This window comes from Haliotis rubra, unplaced genomic scaffold (genome assembly GCF_003918875.1).
Source record: "Haliotis rubra isolate DU_JTF1 unplaced genomic scaffold, ASM391887v1 Scf1149, whole genome shotgun sequence".
NCBI lineage: Eukaryota > Metazoa > Mollusca > Gastropoda > Lepetellida > Haliotidae > Haliotis > Haliotis rubra.
The window spans coordinates 207,320-234,742 of record NW_025765058.1 but is presented as its reverse complement, the minus strand read 5'-3'; the positions used below and the strand labels follow the sequence as shown (position 1 = coordinate 234,742).

Genomic DNA, 27,423 nt, shown 5'->3' with positions numbered 1-27,423 from the left:
TTTAGTTTTAAGCTTCATTCAGCAATATTCCAGCTATATGGCGGCGGTCTGTAAAAAAATCGAGAAAAAAAGGACCAGACAATCCAGTGATCAACATCATGAGCATTGATCTACGCAATTGGGAACCGATTAAATGTGTCAAGCAAGTCAGACAGCCTGACTACCTGATCCCGTTAGTCGCCTCTTACGACAAGCATGTGTTACTGAAGATCAATTCTAAACCGGACCTTCACGGATGAATAGATTGGAAATTCAGAAACACCGTAGCACATGCCTACAGAATATACACGTCACGTTTTTCAGTATCACTCAACTGGCGATATGTAGTTGACGACAGTGTTTGTGTCATCCACACAGACATCCCGCACTTGTCGGGCGTTTGATGGACCCGGTCCTGCTCCTCCTCTTCCTCCACCTCCGTGTCCTGCTGCTGGGAAACAATCTGCCAAAACAGGCATTGGAGAATCACTTCCTTCTTCTGGGTTCATGATAGGCTGGTGACTCCTGTTGCCGTCGTCTTCCAGTATTTCACAATATCCATGGTACTCAACAGCGTGGTCATCTTTGTGTTCCTCCACTCTGTCAGGTAGAGGGAAGGCCGCAGGGAGAACATATTTATTCATCCTTGTAACAAGAAGTGGACTCATTTATATTATTTGGGTGTCAACCATGTTGCTTTATCCTGTCACCCATAATAACAAATGTCATACTTATGAAGCATATTTTTTAATTTAACGTCATCTCATTTTAGCTTTATTTTATTTTAAGGTCATCTCATTTTTACACACTGAGTCTGTCATTGTCCACAATACCAAGATATTTTCCAGTTAAGTTCACAAGCTCAATTTGTTTTGTATTTTCATTCCTACTTTGTAGAATTCACAGGGCGAGTTTAACAAATGATGGCACATGTGTCCAGGTAACACCCTTATGTATAATGTAATCTGTTCCAAGTGTGGCACATGCTTATCTGACAAGTCACAACAATTGACACTTAAAATTAGTACCGTGTAGTAACGTGAAATAGCCATTTCATATCAGCTCTAAACACAATTACATATAGCAACTGCAAAGTGGCAGCTGTGTATGTTCATGCACTTTGATAAACTACTAGGTTTGACCAAGAGGTGACAGTAAAGCAACTAAAATGAACACCATCTCGGTAAACCAACAGGAGAATCGATCAAGACCAAAATCACTTTTTTGTCGATGTTTCTATATGTTTCAACAAGCCACAATACTGTTTTCCAGTTGATTTCTACGAACTACAGGTATTGTAAGGGTTGGTTGGTTTGTTGTTTTAGTCGCACTTAGCAATTTACAAGCTATATGGCGACGGTCTGTAAATAATCGAGTCTCCACAAGACAATCCAGTGATCAACAGCATGAGCGCTCATCTACGCAATTGGGAATCGATGACATGTGTCAAAAAAGTCAGCAAACCTGACCACTCGATCCCGTTAGTCGCCTTTTACTATAAGTATTGGTTGCTGAAAACCAATTCCAACCCAAATCTTCACGGGTTGGGTAATGTAAGGGGAGCACGACATGCAAAAGACAACACAGCCAACTGTTTACTTCTGTTATGATCTTACCTGTCACATCTCACGACATTTCGACACCGGTAGCACACTGCCATCAACATCAGAAATAGAAGTGCTGATCCTGTTGAAAGTCCTATTGTAACAGCATTAGCCCCATCTAAACATATATAGATATACATAATGAGCAATTGCTGACAGACTTAACTTTCTTTTGAACAGAGAAAAGAATCCCGTTAAGCCACATGGTCAAGATTTACTATTCACACTTTGCTAAGGATCAAATCATGGATTCAACGGAAATCTATGATATGAGGTCCAATTTGGTTTAAATATCTAAGCTTATTGTAAATATGGATCATAGGTTTCAGTATGTCATTTCATCTTGTTGATCCTATACCTGCTACTGACAGGTGTTGTGTACTTGTCAGTGACTCGTTCTATGATATGCAAAATGGTCGATTGCTGCCATGAAAACCATTTTTATGGTTACTGATGTATCAAGTGCATAAGGTTAGATTAAAGTGACTGTGTGCCTCAAGAGGGGTTACCGTCTCATTATTTATCCAGTTTTAAATGGATACAAGCTCAAAATATAAATCTACATGTAAGTAAAGTTGTGAATTTCTGTGATCCTTAGCAAAGTGTGAGTAGTATATAATGCTGAGACATTTTCTCTGTTATCGTAATCATGACAATCAAAACTAAAAATAAATCTGTCATCAATCATAAACCTGTTAACAATTATTACTTATACCTAGAAATTCCATACTTACACTGATTGGAGCATTGTAAACCGACCCAGCCATCTTTACATCCATAGGTACACTTTCCGCTCTTCTCTTGGCATTCGGAAATAGCAGCTGTTTCGTTCGTAGAAGTGTGGTTGACTCGACAGTTTTCACTGCAATTCTTACTGCAGAAAGGGCCATAAAACCCAGGTAGGCATCCATGGAAACAACGAAAGTTGCATGGTTTTATACATCGATCACATGAATACTCGCAGTTCCGGCCGAAATATGGCGGATGGCACTCCCAACATGCCCCTGATGTCCTGTTGCATGTTTTGCATCTGTCAGAACACTTCTTGCAGTCAGATCCGTAGTGCCCATCACTGCAGCCAGACACACAGGACACAGCGTCCAGATAACAGTACTCTCCATCACAACCACCTGGACATTCTGTACATCCACCGCCTGGACTGTCACATGGTATGAGGCACCTTCCGCCCTGGTATCCAGACGCACATCCTTCGGAACACACGCCAATGCCAGTAGCTGAAGATTGGCATAGGTTTCCCTTGCACGTCTTACTGCAGACAGATTTGCACTTCAGGACGAAATAGCCATGGTCACATTGTGTGAGACACTGTCCCGAGATGTTACTACAGTCTGAACAGTGCTGACCGTCTCTGCATGGTGCAACTGGAACAGATTTCTGAAAGTCTCAAACTAGTTTGAGTAATGATAGGGGCAGTAGGGTAGCCTCGTGGTTAAAGCTTTCGCTCGTCACCCTGAAGACCCCGGTTCGATTTCTCACATGGGTACAATGTGTGAAGCTCATTTCTGGTGTCCCTCGCCGTTATATTACCGGGATATTGCTAAAAGCGGCGTAAAACAAAACTCTCTCACGCACATAATGATATAAATGTCAATAATAGTGATGAGATGTAAACAATAGCATTACGTAATTGAAGTGTTATTCAGTATATAGCAATGTTACAAACTGGATTTACCTTGTGAGATCCCAACAATGCAAGCAAGTGACAACAGCTCCAATATTTCCATGCAATTTTCTTTCTGAAAAAAGTGGAAACCAAATTGTTTCTCAAAAATGTTAAGACAGCGTTGTATGCAAAATGAAATGTACCCAGAGCAGAACTGGGGGAGAGTTTTAAACATACACAATGAACACACGAAAGTCACGACATGACCTTATGCTTGTAGTTACAGATTGGCGATGTTTGGGGTTGATTCCATGTTCCTTGTCAGCAGGAAACAAAGCACACTATGTTTCGAAGCCATTCAAGTTTTTCAGGAAACATTTACTATAAATAAAACACATTGGTTTCCGTACGGGCGAATGTTTGGTTTCACAAGCGTCTGTGTCGGTTTCTCGGGCTCTGGGGTTAGAAACCCAAAAATCATTACTGAATGTAAATCAGACATAATGACTGAATATAGGTTGTGTGTATTTTGACATCAGGTATTGAAAATGTTTTAGAAAGAAATCCTAATCATTGTCATCGTTTGGTACCCAAAACCTTTCTGTTCAGACTTGCCTTCTCTGTGTAACTTCTCGCACCTCCTCTCAGACATGTGCGCTTAGAGAATGTACTGTGCATGGGTTCAGCGCGTTACAAGTGGACTATTATTATTATTATTATTATTATTATTATTAATAATCTGCTACAAATAGGGCGGTGGGGTAGCCTAGTGGTTAAAGCGTTGGCTCGTCACACCGAAGACCCGGATTCGATTCCCCTCATGGGTACAATGTGTGAAGCCAATTTATGGTGTCCCCCGTCGTGATATTGCTGGAATATTGCTAAAAGCGGCGTAAAACTAAACTCACACAGTCAGTCAGTCAGTTAATCTGCTAAAACATTTGTCATTGCCATAGTGAGCTTCCAACTTCTTTAAATAAGTGGCGATACACGATGAGCATGTGAAAACATCGCTTCCAACTTCTTTAAACAAGTGGCGATACCGATGAGCATGTCCCACCATCGCTTCCAACTTCTTTAAATAAGTGGCGATACCCGATGAGCATGTCCCACCATCGCTTCCAACTTCTTTAAATAAGTGACGATACCCGATGAGCATGTCCCACCATCGCTTCCAACTTCTTTAAATAAGTGGCGATACCCGATGAGCATGTCCCACCATCGCTTCCAACTTCTTTAAATAAGTGGCGATACCCGATGAGCATGTCCCACCATCGCTTCCAACTTCTTTAAATAAGTGGCGATACCCGATGAGCATGTCCCATCATCGCTTCCAACTTCTTTAAATAAGTGGCGATACCCGATGAGCATGTCCCACCATCGCTTCCAACTTCTTTAAATAAGTGACGATACCCGATGAGCATGCCCAACCATCGCTTCCAACTTCTTTAAATAAGTAGTAGCATGTCCCACCATGGCGATACCCGATGAGCATATCCCAACCATCGCTTCCAACTTCTTTAAATACTAGTAAGTGGCGATACCCGATGAGCATATCCCACCATCGCTTCCAACTTCTTTAAATAAGTGGCGATACCCGATGAGCATATCCCACCATCGCTTCCAACTTCTTTAAATAAGTGGCGATACCCGATGAGCATGTCCCACCATCGCTTCCAACTTCTTTAAATAAGTGACGATACCCGATGAGCATGTCCCACCATCGCTTCCAACTTCTTTAAATACTAGTAAGTGGCGATACCCGATGAGCATATCCCACCATCGCTTCCAACTTCTTTAAATAAGTGGCGATACCCGATGAGCATATCCCACCATCGCTTCCAACTTCTTTAAATAAGTGACGATACCCGATGAGCATGTCCCACCATCATATTTTTGCCCATAGTTTTGTAATGCCAACACATTTTCCAATAACAATGTACATGTATTCTCTTTGCAGTAACCTTTCCTGATTTGTAAACCTGTAACCGTTGTTTGTTGCAATTGTTTGTTGTTGTTTTTTTGTTTTTGTTTTGGTTTTTTTGTTGTTTTTTTTGTTTCCATTTTTATGTTACAATTTCCATTGAAGCAGCTTTATGTTCAATTGAAAGTATTTTAAGTGTACAGTGAGTAGTGTTGATGTAAATACATAATGTGTACATTACCTCTTATATATATATAGTACACATATATACAAAATACATGTAGTTACAGTCAGTCAGTTATAGTATTTCGAAAAAGTAAATGGAAGGATGACCAGAAAGAATGAAAACTTGCATAGTTACAATTAGAAAAGGCAATAAATTTTGAGATTTTATAATATTTTAATACTTCTTTTTGAAACCATATAAAATTAGGTTTCACTGCTTTCTTACTACATTTATACAACATATATTTGATTATTATTATCACCACATTAAGAGGATTATTATGTTTACCTTTAAATCCAAATAATATATGTTCTTCACTTAAATGAATTTTACTTTCGATGTATCCTTCAATCCATTTAGTAAATTTTGTCCACATATCTATTGCATATTGACAATTACAAAGCACATGTGCTATAGTTTCAGCTGGATCTTTACACAATGAACATCCTGGTGACTTAAAATAGCCAATCTTATATAAATAACAATTAGTGCTGAGAATATTATGTAGAATCTTAAACTGAAACCATCTTAAGTCACTGCTTTGTGTACATCTTTTTGCCATCAAACTATAGTTTATCCATTCTGTTTCAGTAATGTGTTTATTAAGATAAAGCTCCCATTTGCTATAGCTTTTAAGTTTTGTAAATTTAGAATTTTGCAACATTTCATAAAATAATCTACTACTGGTACTGTTGATTTTAGAAATATTATTTGACTAAAGTTAATTCTTTGTAAGTATTGGGCGATAGATTGTTTCAACCCTTGAAATGTTAAAAAGTCTGTATTCAAAGCATATTTTTGAATAAATTCATGGAAATTAAACCAATTTCCTGTATCGTTGAAGAAATCGTTAATATATGTTATACCTTTTTCATACCAATGGGAGAAATATACTGGCTTATTATCAATTGTTATGTTATTATTGTACCAGATTGACTTATTCAATACATCCGTAACAGATAGTTCCATATTATCACAACAATTTAAATATGATGCATATACTGACAGTGTTTCTTTCCAAAATTGGTTGTGGATATTTTGGACAATATTGTTTTCTATGTAGAAAGCATCAGCCAAATTTACTATTTTTGCCTCAACTAAATGATCATAAAAGAAGCATGCCCATTTGGACTTACTAACAGATAGTCTTTTGATCCAACAAAGTTTCTGAGCTGCAATAACTCTTTCTAATATGGGTACACTTATGCCACCATACTTAGGCTGTAGTGACATTGTATCTCTCTTAACTTTATCTGGTTTAAATTTCCAAACAAACTGAAAACATTTCTGTTGAAAAGCTTCTATTACATTTTTAGGTGGGCTTGGTATACTGCTGAATAAATGGTTTAGTTTAGGTAGTAATAATGATTTTAACACAATATTTCTACCCATTGGTGTTAAAGTTCTCTTTGCCCAATGTTCCATTTCTTTTCAATATTATCTAATTTATTTACATAGTTCAGATTAACCATATTTCCTTAATCAATATCAAATTCAATACCTAATAGCTTAAACTGTGTTTGTGTCCAGTCTAACTTATACTCTTTACAGAGTTTGTATCTTGATCTCTTTTTGGAACCTATCCATATCAATTTTGTTTTTCCTTGTTTACTTTTAATCCTGAAAATCTAGCAAAAAAGGATAATGTACTCATTGTAGAGTAGAGACTTTTTTCTGATCCATCTAAACTAAGGGTGGTATCATCTGCAAATTGTGCTAGAAGGGAATATATATTACCAAGTTTTAATCCTGTTATATTTTTATGATTTCTTAACATTATTGCTAGGATTTCTGCGCATGATATGAAGAGATATGGTGATATAGGATCCCCCTGACGACAACCTCTTGTAACCTTAAAGAAGGGGCTTGCAAAACCATTAACCAAAACACTTGTTTCAATGTTTTCGAAAAATAATTTTATCCAATTTTGAATACTGGGCCCAAAGGAGAAAAAGTTAAGTACATTATGTATAAATTTTCTATCCACAGAATCAAATGCCTTTTCAAAATCAATAAGTAGTAGTAAGCCTGGTATCTGGTATGATTCTGTATAGTCTAATATATCATAAATAAATCTAGTCACTTCACCTATATATCTACCCGATACGAAACCCTTTTGATCCTCATGGATAAGCAGTGGTACGATTGGCTTTATTATATTTGCAATTGTCGATGCAGCTAATTTATAAGTAGTATTTAAAAGAGTGATAGGGCGCCAATTTTTTAGAAAGAGTTTTGATTTGTTTTCTTTAGGCAAGCAAGTGATTAGACCTTGTTTTTGGGTAGTAGATAAGGCCCCTGTTTTATATGCATAATTTAAAGCATTTATCAAATATTTATTGAGGTCTAACCAAAAGAACTTTAAAAATTCTGCTGTGAAGCCATCTGGGCCAGGACTCTTATCATTTTTCATTTTTTTTAGTGCTTCAAGTACTTCATTATAGGTCAGCTCCCTTTCTAAGGGAAGTGATGTTTGACAGTCTAACCTAGGCACTGATACTTTAGCAAAAAGGTTTTCCAGATCAATCTGTGTACAGTCTTCAGTTTCATACAGTTTTTCATAAAAATGTTTCACTTCTTGAATGATTTCATGTTGTTTCCTCAATAACGTTCCATCTGGTTTTTCAAGAGCTGAGATAGATTTAGTTAGAAAATTTCTACTTTCTAATTTTAAAAAGTAATTGGATGGTTTTTCTCCATGTTCTATCCACTTGGCTTTTGATCTAATAAAGGAGCCTTGTGTTTTTACTTTATGTAAGTTTTCTAATTCAAGTTTAGTTGATTTGTATTCTTCTAGTAATACGTCTGACTGTCTACCAGCTACGTCTCCCAGTTTAATCTCAATTTCACTTAGTTTCTGTTCTAGATTCGATTCCAAAGCTAGATATTCCTTTTTACGAGTGGATGAAAAAAGTATTGATGTTCCTCTAATATTTAAAAGTAACATCTCCCATAATAACTGATCATTTATTGTAAACATCTTTCCATCTTTAACAGTTTTGTCTTCGTATTGTTCAAGAGTGTTATTTATTGGGTTTTTTAATCATTTCTACATATTCCTTGTCCTTTAGTAATGAATTATTGAATTTCCAGAATCCTTTTCCCCTTTGCATATCCGAAAGTGAAATTGTAAGAGATACTATAGAGTGATCTGAGTTTATACTAGGTATGATATCACTTTTCTCAATGGACTGGAGAATATTATGGGAAACTAGAAAATAGTCTAAACGAGCTTGCTTTAATGGTGTTGGTTGTCGCCAGGTGAATCTTCGAGCTGATGGGTAAAACTATCGCCATGGGTCTTTAAGATCTAATATATCAATTGTTTTGAGTAATTCCTGTCTTGCTTTAGGGTTATTTATATGTTTATAATTGTAAGTATCTTTATCAGGGTCTAAAACTAAATTCCAATCTCCACACATAATAGGTTTATCACATGTTAAATTCCCAGCAATTTATTTTATTTTCCTAATAAACTCAGGTTTATCAGAATTAGGCCCATAGAGATTGATTACAGTAAATATCTTATCATCAATGCTAACATCTACTGCTACATAGTTACCATCTTCTTTATCAAACTTGCATTGTAGTACTTTAAATTCAAAGGTATTATTAAATAAGATTGCTGTACCTCTTGCATTACTTCTAAATGGACTAATGTAGCATTCTTTATAACCCCACTGCTGTTTTATGATTTGTTCTTTATCAGCTGTGAAATGCACATCTTGCAAGCAATAAATATGTGCCTTTTTTATTTTTTAAAAACCTGAAACTTGTTTCCTTTTGAAACTATTATTTAAGCCTCTACAATTTATAGATACTATCTTAAATTTTCCTTTTGAGTTTGTCATGAGGATAAAATGGTGTATACATCTTATAGCAACTATTTTCAAAACTGTACACTGTTTTTCTGAGATGGAAAATGCATATTTTGTCAAAAACAAACAAACATAAGAAATTATACAAGTACATAGGAAGTTTGCTTCCTGACTGGATATTGTATCCGCCACACAAATAAAAAGTACACATCATGAAACTCGGGTTTTCTCAACTTTCTGTCTCATGCAGAACTTACATAGACATTGCATTTATAGTCTAATCATAAATGAAAACTGTAGTTAGCCAGTTGCTCTGGGATAATTAACGAACATTACCGTTTCCTACATGTAAGCCACGTTTTGGAAGTTATCATCAGAAATCTTACTTACATTAAAACAGAGTTCATACTTGTGAGGTGAATAAATGTTCAGAAAACATGTGCTGTGTGTCCTTCACCTTCAAAATCCAAAACATCCGGTTGGTGTCACGTGTTCTCTGTTTGTAAACAAATACACGTGGTTTGCTATCGTGTTTTACTGTCGAATAAAATTGTCGTTCCTCTGTCCATTGCTTATCTAGCCCTGACAACAATCCTACAAGCATAAACAGATTCCATCGGATTCCCACACGAGGTTGTGATAAAAAGCAATCAATTATATAATCAAACAAATTCAAAGCACAGTTTCAAAGAAACAGAAGTCAACAGAACAATCATTGACACGCGAACCAGCAACACTGTGGGCGTTGCTGTATTATAAGTTTTGATCCAATTATATTGGCTTCCAAGAAGAGTCACTGTTTTCCCTGTATTCAAGGATAACTCCTCTGGCAGATTCGTGTTTGCACCTTGTGTTCTGTACGTAGGGTGTATGCCTTAGCTGCAAGCTTCCCCCGGTATTTCTTGAGGGGGACGGGCAGGTCTGTTCTTATAGATATTTTCCTTTTCCTGAGAGTGGATGAATTCTTGTAACTGGCTTGCAGTACCTCCTGTCTATCGGACATATGTACAAACTTTACTACAATTGGTTTGGGGGAGTTTTTGGTGTGCTCGTTTGTACTCTGCCGAGGTAGGCGATGAATGGCGACAACGCTGGGTGACGAGGTAACACCGATATCAGCGAAAAGTTTTCCACACGCTGTGTCTGGCTGTTCTCCGTCGGGAATGCCATACACAAGTAAATTCTGCTTACGAGAATACAGCTCCTGTGTTAAGAGTTTTGCTTCCATGTCTTTTTTATATTCATTGAATTCTCTTCTCAGTGACTCAATCTCATTCTTGTTTACATTAATGTGTTCAGTATTCATGTCAACATTCTTTACCAGATTATCTGTTACCTCACGAATCTTCATTAATTCTTCATTTATCTGTTCCATTTTCTGTGTAAGCACGGATGTTTGCATACTTAGGGCTTCTTTAATGAATGTTTTCATGTCGTCATTTTGTTTAGTTTTGTCTCCTACCTCGTTTTCGAATTCACTGTTGGTATCATTTTCTGTTTCATCCGTCGTTGTAAGTAAATATTCGTCCATTTTTCCTGTTGATTGTGCTTCCTTGTTGTCTGTTTTACCACGTTTAGAACCTTTTCGTGTTCCCGACATTGTGTTCAAGTCAGATTGTGGCGGATTACGGGAGCTGATTCGTCTAGCGACCTGTCGCCATGAGCGTCAAACAGGAAGCCACTGCATGATCATTTGCATTTGTTTGTTAGTTTGTCAATTGTTTTACATGACGTTTCAGGGTTGAGTTGTTGCTATATTTGAAAGTTCACGAATAGCGTTTTCGTCGTTACACAAGACATTAATAAAAATCGGCAACTTTAGCATTTTATTATCTATTTTTTATTATTTATTGTAGTTACTACCGATATTTGTTTTGTTTTCCAACAGGTAAAGCAGCAACTTCCGCGATGTGGCTACTTGCAGTTTTACTGGGGATCAGTGAGTACATGTGATATATCTATATCGTAGGGGAAGATGCTTTAGCTCCAATTCAGGCATTAAGCTAGGGTCCATGCAGGAAGCAAATGTACTGTAAGTCCCCATAGTCCCTAGTATGGTGATCTACTTTCAGTTCTTGGCAATATATAGCTTGTTTTTATATTGTATTGTCTTCTATAGTTAATGTTTGTTAGCTTTTCATACTAGTTTTATATCTATATCTCTGATCCTCTAGTGTTTTACTGTCCTTTGGTTTTATAACTTGACTTTAGTTATTACAACTTTATGTATTATTCAAATCCTCGTCACGATATGGCTGCAATATTGCCGATGTTACGTTAAATTTTTACTCACTCACTCACTCCAATTCAGACTAAGGGTCATAGAGCACACATGAGGTCAAACTGTCTTCAAATTTTGCAAATCGATGTTACCATGCGTCATTACTATTTGTCTGTTTTAATGGGCGGTGGGGTAGCCTAATGGTTAAAGCGTTGGCTCGTCACGCCGAAGACCCGGGTTCGAATCCCCACATGGGCACAATGTGTGAAGCCCATTTCTGGTGTCCCCCGCCGTGATGTTGCTGGAATATTGCTAAAAACGGCGTAAAACCAAACTCAGTCAGTCAGTCAGTCAGTCTGTTTTAATATGTAACAACAATTCTCTTCCAGCTTTACCGGTGCATGGCGATGAGGGATGCGACTGGGGAATGTATGGCGAGAACTGCGACAGGACCTGCCCCTCCAACTGTGCCATTGTCCCACCCAGAAACCTCAGTTACTGTCAGAAGTACACAGGGAAATGTTCTGAGGGATGTGTTCGTGGTTACCATGGCGACCAGTGTAACATATTCTGCAGCGGAGGCTGTTTAAACGAAACCTGCAATACCGGAGATGGATATTGTACGTTAGGTTGTAAACAGACCTACATCGGGGATTTCTGCAATGAGACTTCAGGTACAGTAGTTCATGTAGGACCTAAACTTTCTTAACTGCTTTATCATCGAAGACAATAAATAGAAAATCATAAATATGCATTTCATATATTACTTCTTGGTAGGTAGGTACGTACGTCCCAAAACATTCCAAGTGTATTTAAGTCTAACAGGATTTTAATCGTAGTATTTTTGTCATTTTAATGTATGGCTAAATCTCAGCATAAATGCCACGTCGCTAACGGCTGAAGGGATGGTGTAAGTCCAGCTAGGGTCCATACAGGTAGCAAAAGTACTGTAAGTCCCCATGGACTCTAGTATGGGGATCTACCTTCAGTCGTTGGCGATCAATAGCACATTTTTACATTGTATTGTCCAAAATAGATTTTTACTTTTAAAGATATCTGCTATCTAGTTTTAACCCATTTTGTGATAATCTAGCAATTTTACTGTCCTTCGTTCACAGGGTTTTATATATCATATGTATTTATCATGAATTAAGAACTAGTTTGAGTCACGATATGGCTGTAATATTGCCTATGTGACTTTAAATCTTCACTCACTCACTTACTCACTCACTAACTCACTCACTCTTGGTAGGTAGCGATTTTTGAAACACATGTTAAAGTAAGGTGCAGTGAAGATTCCAAACCTTGACATTTTATGAGGCAATTTTTAACCTTTATGTATTTAATTGCATAACATATAAAATTGCATTGCAAAATATATTGTTGTAAACTAGGCTATTGATGGTTACGCCTTTAATTAAACAGGTTTCCGTTTTTCTTCGTTTTGAAATCATTTTTCGTATACACAACCACGACAACAGCGAATCTTTCTGAGATCCTTGTCCCAATGTTCCTTGTTAGGACCATGGGTTGCTGGGGATAAATTTGAAAATGGATGTTCACAGGTGTAATACTTCATGGTTACATAGACAATCATATGGATAGCACATATCTCATATTAATCTGACATACGGATGTTTATTTATCGTGGATGTTTATTATTATTATTGTTTTTCAACAGGTATTTTGGCAGTCCCATCAACAGTGACAACCACGGCAGCCCCCGATGACAACAATCTTGCTGCTATCCTTGTCCCAGTGTTCCTCATTATCCTCATCGTCTGTATCATCCTTGCTGTGGTAGTGTTCAGACTGTAAGTGTATATTCCTCATTATCCTCATCGTCTGTATCACCCTAGCTGTGGTGGTGTTCAGACTGTAAGTGTATATTCCTCATTATCCTCATCGTCTGTTTCATCCTAGCTGTGGTGGTGTTCAAACTGTAAGAGTATACTCCTCATTATCCTCATCGTTTGTATCATCCTAGCTGTGGTGGTGTTCAAACTCTAAGTGTATATTCCTCAATATCCTCATCGTCTGTATCACCCTTGCTGTGGTGATGTTCAGACTGTAAGTGTATATTCCTCATCATCTTCATCGTCTGTGTCGTCCTTGCTCTGGTGGTGTTCAAACTGTAAGTGTATATTCCTCATTATCTTCATCGTCTGTATCACCCTTGCTGTGGTGATGTTCAGAGTGTAAGTGTATATTCGTCATTATCCTCATCGTCTGTATCACCCTTGCTTTGGTGGTGTTCAGACTCTAAGTGTTTATTCCTCATTATCCTCATCGTCTGTATCACCCTTGCTGTGGTGGTGTTCAGACTGTAAGTATATATTCCTCATTATCTTCATCGTCTGTATCATCCTAGCTGTGGTGGTGTTCAAACTGTAAGTGTATATTCCTCATTATCCTCATCGTCTGTGTCGTCCTTGCTCTGGTGATGTTCAAACTGTAAGTGTATATTCCTCATTATCTTCATCGTCTGTATCACCCTTGCTGTGGTGATGTTCAGAGTGTAAGTGTATTCCTCATTATCCTCATCGTCTGTATCACCCTTGCTGTGCTGGTGTTCAGACTGTAAGTGTATATTCCTCATTATCCTCATCGTCTGTATCACCCTTGCTGTGGTGGTGTTCAGACTGTAAGTGTATATTCCTCATTATCCTCATCGTCTGTGTCGTCCTTGCTGTGGTGGTCATCAAACTGTAAGTGTATATTCCTCATTATCCTCATCGTCTGTATCATCCTTGCTGTGGTGGTGCTCAGACTGTAAGTGTATATTCCTCATTATCCTCATCGTCTGTATCATCCTTGCTGCGGTGGTTTTCAGACTGTAAGTGTATATTCCTCATTATCCTCATCGTCTGTATCATCCTAGCTGTGGTGGTGTTCAAACTGTAAGTATATATTCCTCATTATCTTCATCGTCTGTATCATCCTAGCTGTGGTGGTGTTCAAACCGTTAGTGTATATTCCTCATTCTCCTCATCGTCAGTGTCGCCCTGGCTGTGGTGGTGTTCAAACTGTAAGTGTATGTTCCTCATTATCTTCATCGTCTGTATCACCCTTGCTGCGGTGGTGTTCAGACTCTAAGTGTTTATTCCTCATTATCCTCATCGTCTCTATCACCCTTGCTGTGGTGGTGTTCAGACTGTAAGTGTATATTCCTCATTATCCTCATCGTCTGTATCATCCTTGCTGTGGTGGTGTTCAGACTGTAAGTGTATATTCCTCATTATCCTCATCGTCTGTATCGTCCTAGCTGTGGTGGTGTTCAGACTGAAAGTGTATATTCCTCATTATCCTCATCGTCTGTATCACCCTTGCTGTGGTGGTGTTCAGACTGTAAGTGTATATTCCTCATTATCCTCATCGTCTGTATCATCCTTGCTGTGGTGATGTTCAGACTGTAAGTGTATATTCCTCATTATCCTCATCGTCTGTATCATCCTTGCTGTGGTGGTGTTCAAACTGTAAGTGTATATTCCTCATTTTCCTCATCGTCTGTATCACCCTTGCTGTGGTGGTGTTCAGACTGTAAGTGTATATTCCTCATTATCCTCATCGTCTCTCTCACCCGAGCTGTGGTGGTGTTCAAACTGTAAGTGTATATTTCTCATTATCCTCATCGTCTGTATCACCCGAGCTGTGGTGATGTTCAGACTGTAAGTGTATATTCCTCATTATCCTCATCGTCTGTATCACCCTTGCTTTGGTGCTGTTCAGACTCTAAGTGTTTATTCCTCATTATCCTCATCGTCTGTATCACCCTTGCTGTGGTGGTGTTCAGACTGTAAGTGTATATTCCTCATTATCCTCATCGTCTGTATCGTCCTAGCTGTGGTGGTGTTCAGACTGAAAGTGTATATTCCTCATTATCTTCATCGTCTGTATCACCCTTGCTGTGGTGATGTTCAGAGTGTAAGTGTATATTCCTCATTATCCTCATCGTCTGTATCACCCTTGCTGTGGTGGTGTTCAGACTGTAAGTGTTTATTCCTCATTATCCTCATCGTCTGTATCACCCTTGCTGTGCTGGTGTTCAGACTGTAAGTGTATATTCCTAATTATCTTCATCGTCTGTATCATCCTAGCTGTGGTGGTGTTCAAACTGTAAGTGTATATTCCTCATTATCCTCATCGTCTGTGTCGTCCTTGCTGTGGTGGTCATCAAACTGTAAGTGTATATTCCTCATTATCCTCATCGTCTGTATCATCCTTGCTGTGGTGGTGCTCAGACTGTAAGTGTATATTCCTCATTATCCTCATCGTCTGTAGCATCCTTGCTGCGGTGGTTTTCAGACTGTAAGTATATATTCCACATTATCTTCATCGTCTGTATCATCCTAGCTGTGTTGGTGTTCAAACCGTAAGTGTATATTCCTCATTCTCCTCATCGTCAGTGTCGTCCTGGCTGTGGTGGTGTTCAAACTGTAAGTGTATATTCCTCATTATCTTCATCGTCTGTATCACCCTTGCTGTGGTGATGTTCAGGGTGTAAGTGTATATTCCTCATTATCCTCATCGTCTGTATCACCCTTGCTGCGGTGGTGTTCAGACTCTAAGTGTTTATTCCTCATTATCCTCATCGTCTCTATCACCCTTGCTGTGGTGGTGTTCAGACTGTAAGTGTATATTCCTCATTATCCTCATCGTCTGTATCATCCTTGCTGTGGTGGTGTTCAGACTGTAAGTGTATATTCCTCATTATCCTCATCGTCTGTATCGTCCTAGCTGTGGTGGTGTTCAGACTGAAAGTGTATATTCCTCATTATCCTCATCGTCTGTATCATCCTAGCTGTGGTGTTGTTCAGTCTGTAACTGTATATTCCTCATTATCCTCATCGTCTGTATCTCCCGAGCTGCGGTGGTGTTCAAACTGTAAGTATATATTCCACATTACCTTCATCGTCTGTATCATCCCAGCTGTGTTGGTGTTCAAACTGTAAGTGCATATTCCTCATTCTCCTCATCGTCAGTGTCGTCCTGGCTGTGGTGGTGTTCAAACTGTAAGTGTATATTCCTCATTATCTTCATCGTCTGTATCACCCTTGCTGTGGTGATGTTCAGGGTGTAAGTGTATATTCCTCATTATCCTCATCGTCTGTATCACCCTTGCTTTGGTGGTGTTCAGACTCTAAGTGTTTATTCCTCATTATCCTCATCGTCTCTATCACCCTTGCTGTGGTGGTGTTCAGACTGTAAGTGTATATTCCTCATTTTCCTCATCGTCTGTATCATCCTTGCTGTGGTGGTGTTCCGACTGTAAGTGTATATTCCTCATTATCCTCATCGTCTGTATCGTCCTTGCTGTGGTGGTGTTCAGACTGAAAGTGTATATTCCTCATTATCCTCATCGTCTGTATCACCCTTGCTGTGGTGGTGTTCAGACTCTAAGTGTTTATTCCTCATTATCCTCATCGTCTCTATGACCCTTGCTGTGGTGGTGTTCAGACTGTAAGTGTATATTCCTCATTATCCTCATCGTCTGTATCACCCGAGCTGTGGTGGTGTTCAAACTGTAAGTGTATATTCCTCATTATCCTCATCGTCTGTATCACCCTTGCTGTGGTGGTGTTCAGACTGTAAGTGTATATTCCTCATTATCCTCATCGTCTGTATCACCCGAGCTGTGGTGGTGTTCAAACTGTAAGTGTATATTCCTCATTATCCTCATCGTCTGTATCACCCTTGCTGTGGTGGTGTTCAGACTGTAAGTGTATATTCCTCATTATCCTCATCGTCTGTATCATCCTTGCTGTGGTGTTGTTCAGGCTGTAAGTGTATATTCCTCATTATCCCCATCGTCTGTATCTCCCAAGCTGTGGTGGTTTTCAAACTGTAAGTGTATATTCCTCATTATCCTCATCGTCTGTATCACCCGAGCTGTGGTTGTGTTCAAACTGTTAGTGTATATTTCCCATTATCCTCATCGTCTCTATCACCCTTGCTGTGGTGGTTTTCAGACTGTAAGTGTATATTCCTCATTATCCTCATCGTCTGTATCATCCTTGCTGTGGTGGTGTTCAGACTGTAAGTGCATATTCCTCATTATCCTCATCCTCTGTATCACCCTTGCTGTGATGGTGTTCAGACTGTAAGTGTATATTCCTCATTATCCTCATCGTCTGTATCATCCTTGCTGTGGTGGTGTTCAAACTGTAAATGTATATTCCTCATTATCTTCATCGTCTGTGTCATCCTAGCTCTGGTGGTGATCAAACTGTAAGTGTATGTTCCTCATTATCCTCATCGTCTGTATCGCCCTTGCTGTGGTGATGTTCAGAGTGTAAGTGTATATTCCTCATTATCCTCATCGTCTGTATCACCCTTGCTGTGGTGGTGTTCAGACTGTAAGTGTTTATTCCTCATTATCCTCATCGTCTCTATCACCCTTGCTGTGGTGGTGTTCAGACTGTAAGTGTTTATTCCTCATTATCCTCATCGTCTTTATCACCCTTGCTGTGGTGGTGTTCAGACTGTAAATATATATTCCTCATTATCCTCATCGTCTGTATCATCCTTGCTGTGGTGGTGTTCAAACTGTAAGTGTATATTCCTCATTATCTTCATCGTCTGTATCATCCTAGCTGTGGTGGTGTTCAAACTGTAAGTGTATATTCCTCATTATCCTCATCGTCTGTGTCGTCCTGGCTGTGGTGGTGTTCAAACTGTAAGTGTATATTCCTCATTATCCTCATCGTCTGTATCATCCTAGCTGTGGTGGTGTTCAGACTCTAAGTGTATATTCCTCATTATCCTCATCGTCTGTATCACCCGAGCTGTGGTGGTGTTCAAACTGTAAGTGTATATTCCTCATTATCCTAATCGTCTGTATCATCCTTGCTGTGGTGTTGTTCAGGCTGTAAGTGTATATTCCTCATTATCCTCATCGTCTGTATCTCCCGTGCTGTGGTGGTGTTCAAACTGTAAGTGTATATTCCTCATTATCCTCATCGTATGTATCACCCTTGCTGTGGTGGTGTTCAGACTGTAAGTGTACATTCCTCATTATCCTCATCGTCTGTATCACCCTTGCTGTGGTGGTGTTCAGACTCTAAGTGTATATTCCTCATTATCCTCATCGTCTGTATCACCCTTGCCGTGGTGGTGTTCAAACTGTAAGTGTATATTCCTCATTATCCTCATCGTCTGTATCGTCCTAGCTGTGGTGGTGTTCAGACTGTAAGTGTATATTCCTCATTATCCTCATCGTCTGTATCACCCTTGCTGTGGTGGTGTTCAGACTGTAAGTGTATATTCCTCATTATCCTGACCGTCTGTATCGCCCTTACTGTGGTGGTGTTCAGACTATAAGTGTATATTCCTCATTATCTTCATCGTCTGTATCACCCTTGCTGTGGTGGTGTTCAGACTGTAAGTGTATATTCCTCATTATCCTCATCGTCTGTATCACCCTTGCTGTGGTGGTGTTCAGACTGTAAGTGTATGTTCCTCATTATCCTCATCGTCTGTATCCTCCTTGCTGTGGTGGTGTTCAAACTGTAAGTGTATATTCCTCATTATCCTCATCGTCTGTATCATCCTAGCTGTGGGGGTGTTCAGACTGTAAGTGTATATTCCTCATTATCCTCATCGTCTGTATCATCCTTGCTGTGGTGTTGTTCAGGCTGTAAGTGTATATTCCTCATTATCCTCATCGTCTGTATCTCCCGAGCTGTGGTGGTGTTCAAACTGTAAGTGTATATTCCTCATTATCCTCATCGTCTGTATCACCCTTACTGTGGTGGTGTTCAGACTGTAAGTGTATATTCCTCATTATCCTCATCGTTTGTATCATCCTTACTGCGGTGGTTTTCAGACTGTAAGTGTTTATTCCTCATTATCCTCATCGTCTGTATCATCCTAGCTGTGGTGGTGTTCAGACTGTAAGTGTATATTCCTCATTATCCTCATCGTCTGTATCACTCTTGCTGTGGTGGTGTTCAGACTGTAAGTGTATATTCCTCATTATCCTCATCGTCTGTATCATGCTTGCAGCGGTGGTTTTCAGACTGTAAGTGTATATTCCTCATTATCCTCATCGTCTGTATCACCTTTGCTGTGGTGGTGTTCAAACTGTAAGTGTATATTCCTCATTATCCTCATCGTCTGTATCACCCTTGCTGTGGTGGTGTTCAGACTGTAAGTGTATATTCCTCATTATCCTCATCGTCTGTATCATCCTAGCTGTGGTGATGTTCAGACTGTAAGTGTATATTCTACTCTATAAATGTGCATCACTTCGACAGTCTACAAAGCACCAACATTCTTCTGTCATTTAAACAAATGAACGAAAATAAATCTGCCCAAACATTTATTTAAAATTATTTTGAATTTCAAAAACGCAAACAAATGAAAGTGGATTATTTATGTTAGGATTAAACGTCACCCATTTAATTAATCAAACATGTAGACACTTTCGTATCCTTTCAATTTTCTGTGATGTGTCATGAAAGTATTCATCACAATGTTTGGAATTTGTCATCAACGATTAAACAGACAACTGATTTGTAAACGAACTTATATATCCAGGCGTTTATTGAACAGCATAAGCTAAAATTCATTCTCAACATTGTCAGACTGCAACATATGTACTCCTGGGTTAAATCGTCGCATGGGGGTATACACTAATCTTCACTGACACTTTTCTCTAATGTATGACATGTATGATATGTAGGACACAGAATGTAGAGAACATGCTACCTTTAGTGGAACAACACTGTCTTACATTGTTCCATGTAAGTATGAAAATCTGTGGAACATATTACCTTTAGTGAAACAACACTGTCTTACATTATTCCATGTAAGTATGAAACTCTGTGGAACATATTACCTTTAGTGAAACAACACTGTCTTACATTGTTCCATGTAAGTATGAAACTCTGTGGAACATATTACCTTTAGTGAAACAACACTGTCTTACATTGTTCCATGTAAGTATGAAACTCTGTGGAACATATTACCTTTAGTGAAACAACACTGTCTTACATTGTTCCATGTAAGTATGAAACTCTGTGGAACATATTACCTTTAGTGAAACAACACTGTCTTACATTGTTCCATGTCAGTATGAAACTGTGTAGATGTTCATAAGCATACCTTTAACACTTCAATTTTACTTCCGATTCATTTCCAGGAGATCGAGGAGAAGGGCAGAATCGAACAGAAGATATCCCAATAACGAATACAGGTAACTATAACTCGTAACGATAATGAATAGCCTACTTGGGTCACAGTGGAATACACTGGGCGTAAATGAAAAATATGAATGGTAAAGAAATGCCTTGTCATCAACATCTAAATATGTGTACATACATTGACACGACTGTTGAATGAGCAAACTGTAAACTGAGCTGAAGCTCAAGTTGTGACCACGTGCAACTAAATATGAAATACAAAGTATAATTCAGATGTTTTCTTTTCTTTGCAGTACTCCTGAAGCTGGTAAGTATGCCTCAGTTCAGTCAAATTAAGATCTTTTGGGCGTCATGTCTGTCTGTCTGTCCGTGTATTGTTTGTGAGAGAGCGTGAGTTTGAGTTACAAAGGGATGTAACTCTCATTTATGTGCGCGTATGAGTGAGAGAGTGAGTTTGAATGAGTGTGTATGCGTGTTATTAGGAGGGGGCAATCTTGATGGCAATGCATGTATGTGTGTGTGTATGTTTTTCTCTTTATATTAGCATAGTTTCTCATCCGATAAGTTATTATTTTATTAATAGTTCATGTCTTAGAAAATATGAATATGCAGTAAATATATTAATGCAGAACTGTTGAACTGATTTGTTTGTTATTCTGTAGTGTATGTCTTTGATAAACATGGTCTGATGATCACATAACATGTTTCAGTTCCCTTGACTGAGAAGCCGCCTGAAGCGGAGCAGCCTGAAGCAGACCATTTTGGTATACTGACGTGTTGCTGTTGACATCACTGAGAGATGTGTTATATTGAATGTATATTCTAATATATGTAGTTTCAAGTGTCAGTAATGTTTCTTGCCTCCTTCGCAGTATAACAGATTTCATATCTTGAGTCCTGAACATATTACTCCGATTTATAGAACAAACCTTCATTTTTCTGTGAAGTAACTGCGACGACTATTTTGACAGAGTCACCAGGAAACGAGGATACACACAAGAATGTTCCCAACATTGACAAGCAGCCGACAGGTATATATATAAACTGCGAGTTTTGTACCAACTTTGTTTTTCCCACTTAGGTAACGGAACTAATGTTTTCCTTTAACTTCGCTGTGGTTCCATCAAGCGACATTTCACAAATAAAGCAATTACTTTTATGATAAATGAATGATGGTTCTCTGAGAGGAGATGCTACTACAATAATACATAATTTCAACAGGAATGTATGATTTACCGAGTAATACCCACGAACTTCTTTCAGTGTGTGGTATTATCTCTAACAGATCAGCCGTCCAGGGAGAAGGACATCAGTGACCTGTTCGTGGAAACTGAGGGTTACCGGAAGGTTAAAGACAAACTGGAAACACTTGGCCACGTGACAATAAGTGGTGTCCCGGGAGCAGGCAAAACATCCACGGCCCTGATGCTGGGAGCTGAATACAGGAGACAGGGGTATGAAGTGGTACTGGTTGAGGACGTTGGTTCTTTCCAGTTGTCTGATTGTCTGTGTAAGGACAAAGATGTCTGTGTCATATTCGATGACATATTTCAGAACGCTGGGCCATCCATGGACGTACATCGCCTGAGACAAGTTCTGTATGAGCTCCATGGACATCTTGAACCCTGGAAAACGAAGATGGAAAGAAGATACAACATCCTGCAGCAGACACCAGGGACCGAACAAAGAAGAAAAGATCGTCCGAACGTATATATCATATTCACTACAGATTCCAACAACCTTGAACATGCAATGCCAAAACTCAAAGAACCTATATTGTTCCAAAATTCTTCAGTAGTAGACTTGAACAAATTGATGACAGGTGAAGAGAAGAAGGCCATTTGGCTGAAACATAAAAATCATTACGACTGTAAAACTGAGGTCGACGTAGACATAATTATTGCATACGAGGAAAGGGTTGGTTTTCCTCTGGCATGCAAGCTTTTCTCAAGATATGCTCCCTTTAAAAAACACAAAGAATCGTTTTTTGAAATGCCTAAATTCCATCTAAAACATGAACTGCATACGAACATAAATCACCAGGACGATCAGTCAGTAATATTCCTGTTGAAGTCACTATGTGGAGGTGAACAGAATACAAGAAAACGCCACACTGAATCTTACAACAAAATACAAGACACACACATGAAGGATGTCTTGGCCCTTGTCTCATGTTCCCATCCTCTAATACAAGACATGTGTATGTCTGCCATATTGAATACTAAACCAGAGCTGTTCCTCCATAACTGTAGTTTAAAGTTCATCTGTGACCATGTACGTGATCAGCAGCATGACCCTGCTCCAGCAGAACAGACTGTCATTTATTTCCCAGGTACTCACAGTGACGTAATTACTGCCAGACTGGCTGAAGCTATTGCTGATGGCACTTTCAGTAACTACATCATGCATCCCATCTGGAAAAGGAAAGAAGTTGCAGACAAAGTGAATCAATTGTTTCCAGATGATTGGATCAAGTCTCATGATACAAAGCACTGTATTCTCCATTATGCCTGTTTCATGGGGAATAATGACATCATAAAACGACTCCTCCCCCATTGTGACATCAACAGACGTGCAGGGAATGGTTGGACGCCAGTTATGTTTGCAGTTACCGGTGGACAGATGGACAGTTTGAAACTTCTAGTGGATCATAAAGCTGATATCACACTGTGTGATGCCATGAACAATAACCTGTTACATTTGGCTTGTCAGTATGGAAATATTTCACTTGTCCAATATGTTGAAAGAACGCTGAAGAAAAGTAACACTTGTCGTATCAACAGTCGAGGAGTGAATGGCTGGACACCGATTATGCATGCAACTGTCGCGGGCAAGAATGATATCTTTGATTATCTAGTCAAACAAGGCAGAAGTGATTTAACCTTACGGGATAGCAACAACAACACTGTTCTTCATCTGGCATGTATGTATGCCAATAAAACCATTGTTAATTCGTTGTTACCATCAACAGACAAAGATTGTCAAGGGAAAAACGGCATGACGCCTGTGATGTGTGCTCTATTGTCAGGGAGGATGGATGTGTTTAACCTCCTCGTGTCACAAAATGCAGACACGGCATTGACTGACGATGATAACAACAGTCTCCTTCATTTAGCCTGCCTCTTTGATGACATACCCGGCATCCTACTAACAAAGATTGACGCTGATACTCAAGGAAATCAGGGTTGGACACCTCTAATGAAGGCAGCAGTCAATGGAGCAAAACATGCATTTGACCAGCTGGATAAAGCAAAGGCTGATCTTCACCCGAAAGACGACAACAACAACAATATCCTTCACCTGGCATGTCATGGTGGACATGTCTCCATTGTGAAACATGTACTGACAATGTATGACATCAACAGTCGTGGGAATAAAGGATGGACGCCAGTTATGTATGCAGCTGCCAGTGGAGTGAAGGACGTGTTTGACCTGCTTGTGTCTTCGGGGGCTGACTTGTCTTTGAAGGATGACTACAGCAACTCTGTATTCCAGTCAGCATGTGTAGGTAGGAACCTATCCATTGTGGAATGCCTACTGCCAAAATCTGAAGTCAACAGTTCGGATTACCTCGGCAGGACTGCACTTATGGAAGCTGCTGAGTCAGGGCACATTCGTGTTTTCGATTTTCTTGGGTCACAAAAAAATCATCTTATACAGACTGACGACTTCAATAACACCGTCTTACATTTTGCATGTGAGGGAGGGAATGTAGACATTCTTCAACATCTGCTGACAACAGCTGATCTCAATGCGAGGGGAACGAATGGCTGGTCACCAGTTATGGTAGCAGCTCGATTTGGAAAGTCAGATGTTTTCAACTTGCTTGTTTCAAAAGAAGTGGATCTCACTCTGAAAGACGACCACGGTAACAACATGCTTCACCTCGCTTGTCAGGGAGGAAGCATGTCGATCACAGAGCATCTGCTACCACTGTTTGACATCAACAGCCGTGGACAGGATGGCAGGACGCCTGTGATTTACGCAGCTGTCAACGGAGTGAAGTGTTTGTTTGATCTGCTTGTCTCAGGGGGAGCTGATACATCGCTGAAGGATGACCACAACAATTCCGTGTTTCATTTAGCTTGTCTGGGTGGAAATAGATCAATAGTGGAACAACTACTTCCAAATGTAGACATCAACACTTTGGAAGACAGTGGGAGAACAGCAATCATGGAGGCAGCTTTTTCCAGAAACAAAAATGTTTTCGATTTTCTGATCTCAAAGAACGCCGATGTGAAAGTGATCGATGACTACAGAGACAGTGTCCTTCACTCAGCATGTAAGGGAAGCGAGTCCACGATCGTTCAGCTTGTTCTCCAAATGTTTGACGTCAATACCAGGGGAAAGAAGGGTATGACACCAGCGATGATAGCATCCTCTTTAGGAAACAGACACCTGTTCAACGTGCTTGTGTCACAGCAAGCAGATCTCACTCTAACTGACGACCATGGTAACAACATGCTGCATCTCGCCTGTCAGGGAGGAAACTGGTCCATCATAAAGCATCTGCTTCCACTGTTTGACATCAATGCTCGTGGACAAGATGGCAGGACAGATGTGATGTACACAGCCCTAAATGGAGTGAAGAGCGTGTTTGACCGTGTCTCCACGGGAACTGACATGTCACTGAAGGATGATTACAACGCGCCACTATTTCATTTAGCTTGTCGTGGTGGAAACACTTCAATTGTAGAACACCTCCTACAGCGGAGTGATATCAATCACCAGGGATTCAACAACAGAACAGCAGTAATGGAAGCAGCCTTGGCAGGCAAAGCTAATGTTTTTCATCTGCTTGTGTCTAAGGAGGCTGAGCTGAATCTGACCGACAACTACAATGATAACGTTCTACATTTTGCATGTCTTGGCGGAGACACAGCTATTGTAAGGAATCTTCTGAAGATGATGGACATAAATGCTAAAGGACGAAATGGCTCCACACCAGTTATGCATGCAGCTTGGGCTGGACAGAAGAATGTGTTCAGCCTCCTTGTGTCACAAAACGTTGAGATGAAGCTGCTGGATCTCTCCAGGAACAATTTACTGCATCTTGCTTGTCAGGGAGGAAACACGTCCATCATAAAGTATCTCCTGCCTCTGTTTGACATCAACAGTCCGGGAGAAGATGGATGGACGCCAATAATGATGGCAGCTCTCAGTGGAAAGAAGGATGCTTATGATCTGATTGCAGCAAATGGGGGTATTCCATCTTTGACGACTCCACAGAATGATAATGTTCTTCACGCAGCTTGTCAAGGTGGGAACAAAGCCATTGTTAGGAAAGTGATTGACAGCTTTGGCATCAATACAAGAGGTAAGAATGGTTGCACGCCTCTGATGAGAGCTGTTGTTGGAGGCCATATGAGTGTGGTGAAGTTCCTGATGTCCCGGCATGCTGACCACACTCTAGTGGACAAGGATGGACTCACTCTTCTACATCTTGCTTGTAGGTATGGCCACCTTGACAGTGTGAAGCATATATCAGACAAGTTCAATATAGACACTCAAGACAAAGGTGGTTTAACATGCATCATGACATCAGCGTTATATGGACAAGTAGCAGTGTTTGACTACCTGAGAAGTAGAGGCGCTGATCTGACACTGGTTGACACCACAGGTGATGACGCCTTAAATATTGCCTTTAAAGTGAACTGCAGACAAATCATAGAAACACTTACATCAGGTGGAGAGTCAGAGAGGAATGTCAAGCCATTGAATGACATAATGAGGTCAATAGTGAGGGCTGATGTGTACCATCTGAATATGTACGAACCAGACAGAGCTTAACTTCGGGAGCTGACAAATGAAACTGACCCACGGAACTATGGAAAAAACTGTTGAAATCAAGTCTTACGTGCACCAGCTGAATATTTACAGAAACAGAAAGTAACTCCGAGACCTGGCAGTTACTGGAGACAGGAAAAGGAGCAAACTCAAGATATCAATATGGAATAAAAAGATGAAGTCAACTGTGATGGCTGACGTGGACTATCTGAACATAAACATGCCAAACAGGGAGTCAGAGATGAAACAAATAAAGATAAATTCCCCGCTATGGCTGACGTGGACCATCTGAACATATACAAGCCAAACAGGGAGTTGGAGATGAAACAGGTAAAGATAGGTAAAGATAACATTCCCAGAGATGAAACAAAGTAAAGATACATTCTATGGCTGACGTGGACCATCTGAACATATACAAGCCAAACAGGGAGTTGGAGATGAAACAGGTAAAGATACATTCCCCGCTATGGCTGACGTGGACCATCTGAACATATACAAGCCAAACAGGGAGTCAGAGATGGAACAAATAAAGATAAATGCCCCGCTATGGCTGACGTGGACCATCTGAACATGTACAAGCCAAACAGGGAGTCAGATACGAAACAGGTAAAGATAAATTCCCCGCTATGGGGTCAGGTACTTAGCTTGAACGTCTACAGTTACAGAAATCTTTGGTAAAGAGGACGATTACTAAGCTTGAAGGACTTCAGTTAAAGACGTCCGTGCTAGTGGAGGCAATTACGTAGCTTGAAGGTCTACAGTTAAAGAAATCATTGATGAAGGGGGCAAGTACTATAGTTGAAAAAGTCCAGATCTGATTCTGACTCATCAAATTCCAGAGAAGATATCATGAAAATAGCCTGAAGAGGCAGCAATGAGTCTTTTGACATAATGAGGAACATGCATGATGTGCGTGCATAAACTATTCACTGAATGTAGGTAATATAGTTTGCATTGAACGTTGTATCATAATGGACAGAAGAGAGCTGTTGTAGTTGTATTACAATGAACGTTGTATCATAATGGACAGAAGAGAGCTGTTGTAGTTGTATTACATTGAACGTTGTATCATAATGGACAGAAGAGAGCTGTTGTAG

The 27,423-nt window shown here is 39.7% G+C and overlaps 2 protein-coding genes across 2 annotated transcripts; one reads left to right on the top strand and one right to left on the bottom strand.

The window, feature by feature from the left end:
• Window positions 1-164: 164 nt before the first annotated feature.
• LOC124254133 (multiple epidermal growth factor-like domains protein 10) lies at window positions 165-3,628 on the bottom strand. Its single transcript, XM_046688014.1, has 4 exons — window positions 3,277-3,628; window positions 2,318-2,965; window positions 1,596-1,701; window positions 165-624 (listed from the first exon to the last, which is right to left on the bottom strand). Exons 1-4 carry the CDS (start codon window positions 3,440-3,442, stop codon window positions 306-308), a joined length of 1,239 nt encoding a protein of 412 aa, XP_046543970.1. The 5' UTR covers window positions 3,443-3,628; the 3' UTR covers window positions 165-305.
• Window positions 2,878-27,264, top strand: LOC124254126 (serine/threonine-protein phosphatase 6 regulatory ankyrin repeat subunit A-like). The gene is made up of 10 exons (XM_046688004.1): window positions 2,878-2,984; window positions 11,064-11,114; window positions 11,786-12,070; window positions 13,078-13,210; window positions 20,539-20,592; window positions 20,833-20,846; window positions 21,250-21,303; window positions 21,511-21,570; window positions 21,825-26,656; window positions 26,773-27,264. Exons 1-9 carry the CDS (start codon window positions 2,957-2,959, stop codon window positions 26,327-26,329), a joined length of 5,184 nt encoding a protein of 1,727 aa, XP_046543960.1. The 5' UTR covers window positions 2,878-2,956; the 3' UTR covers window positions 26,330-26,656; window positions 26,773-27,264.
• Window positions 27,265-27,423: the final 159 nt, after the last annotated feature.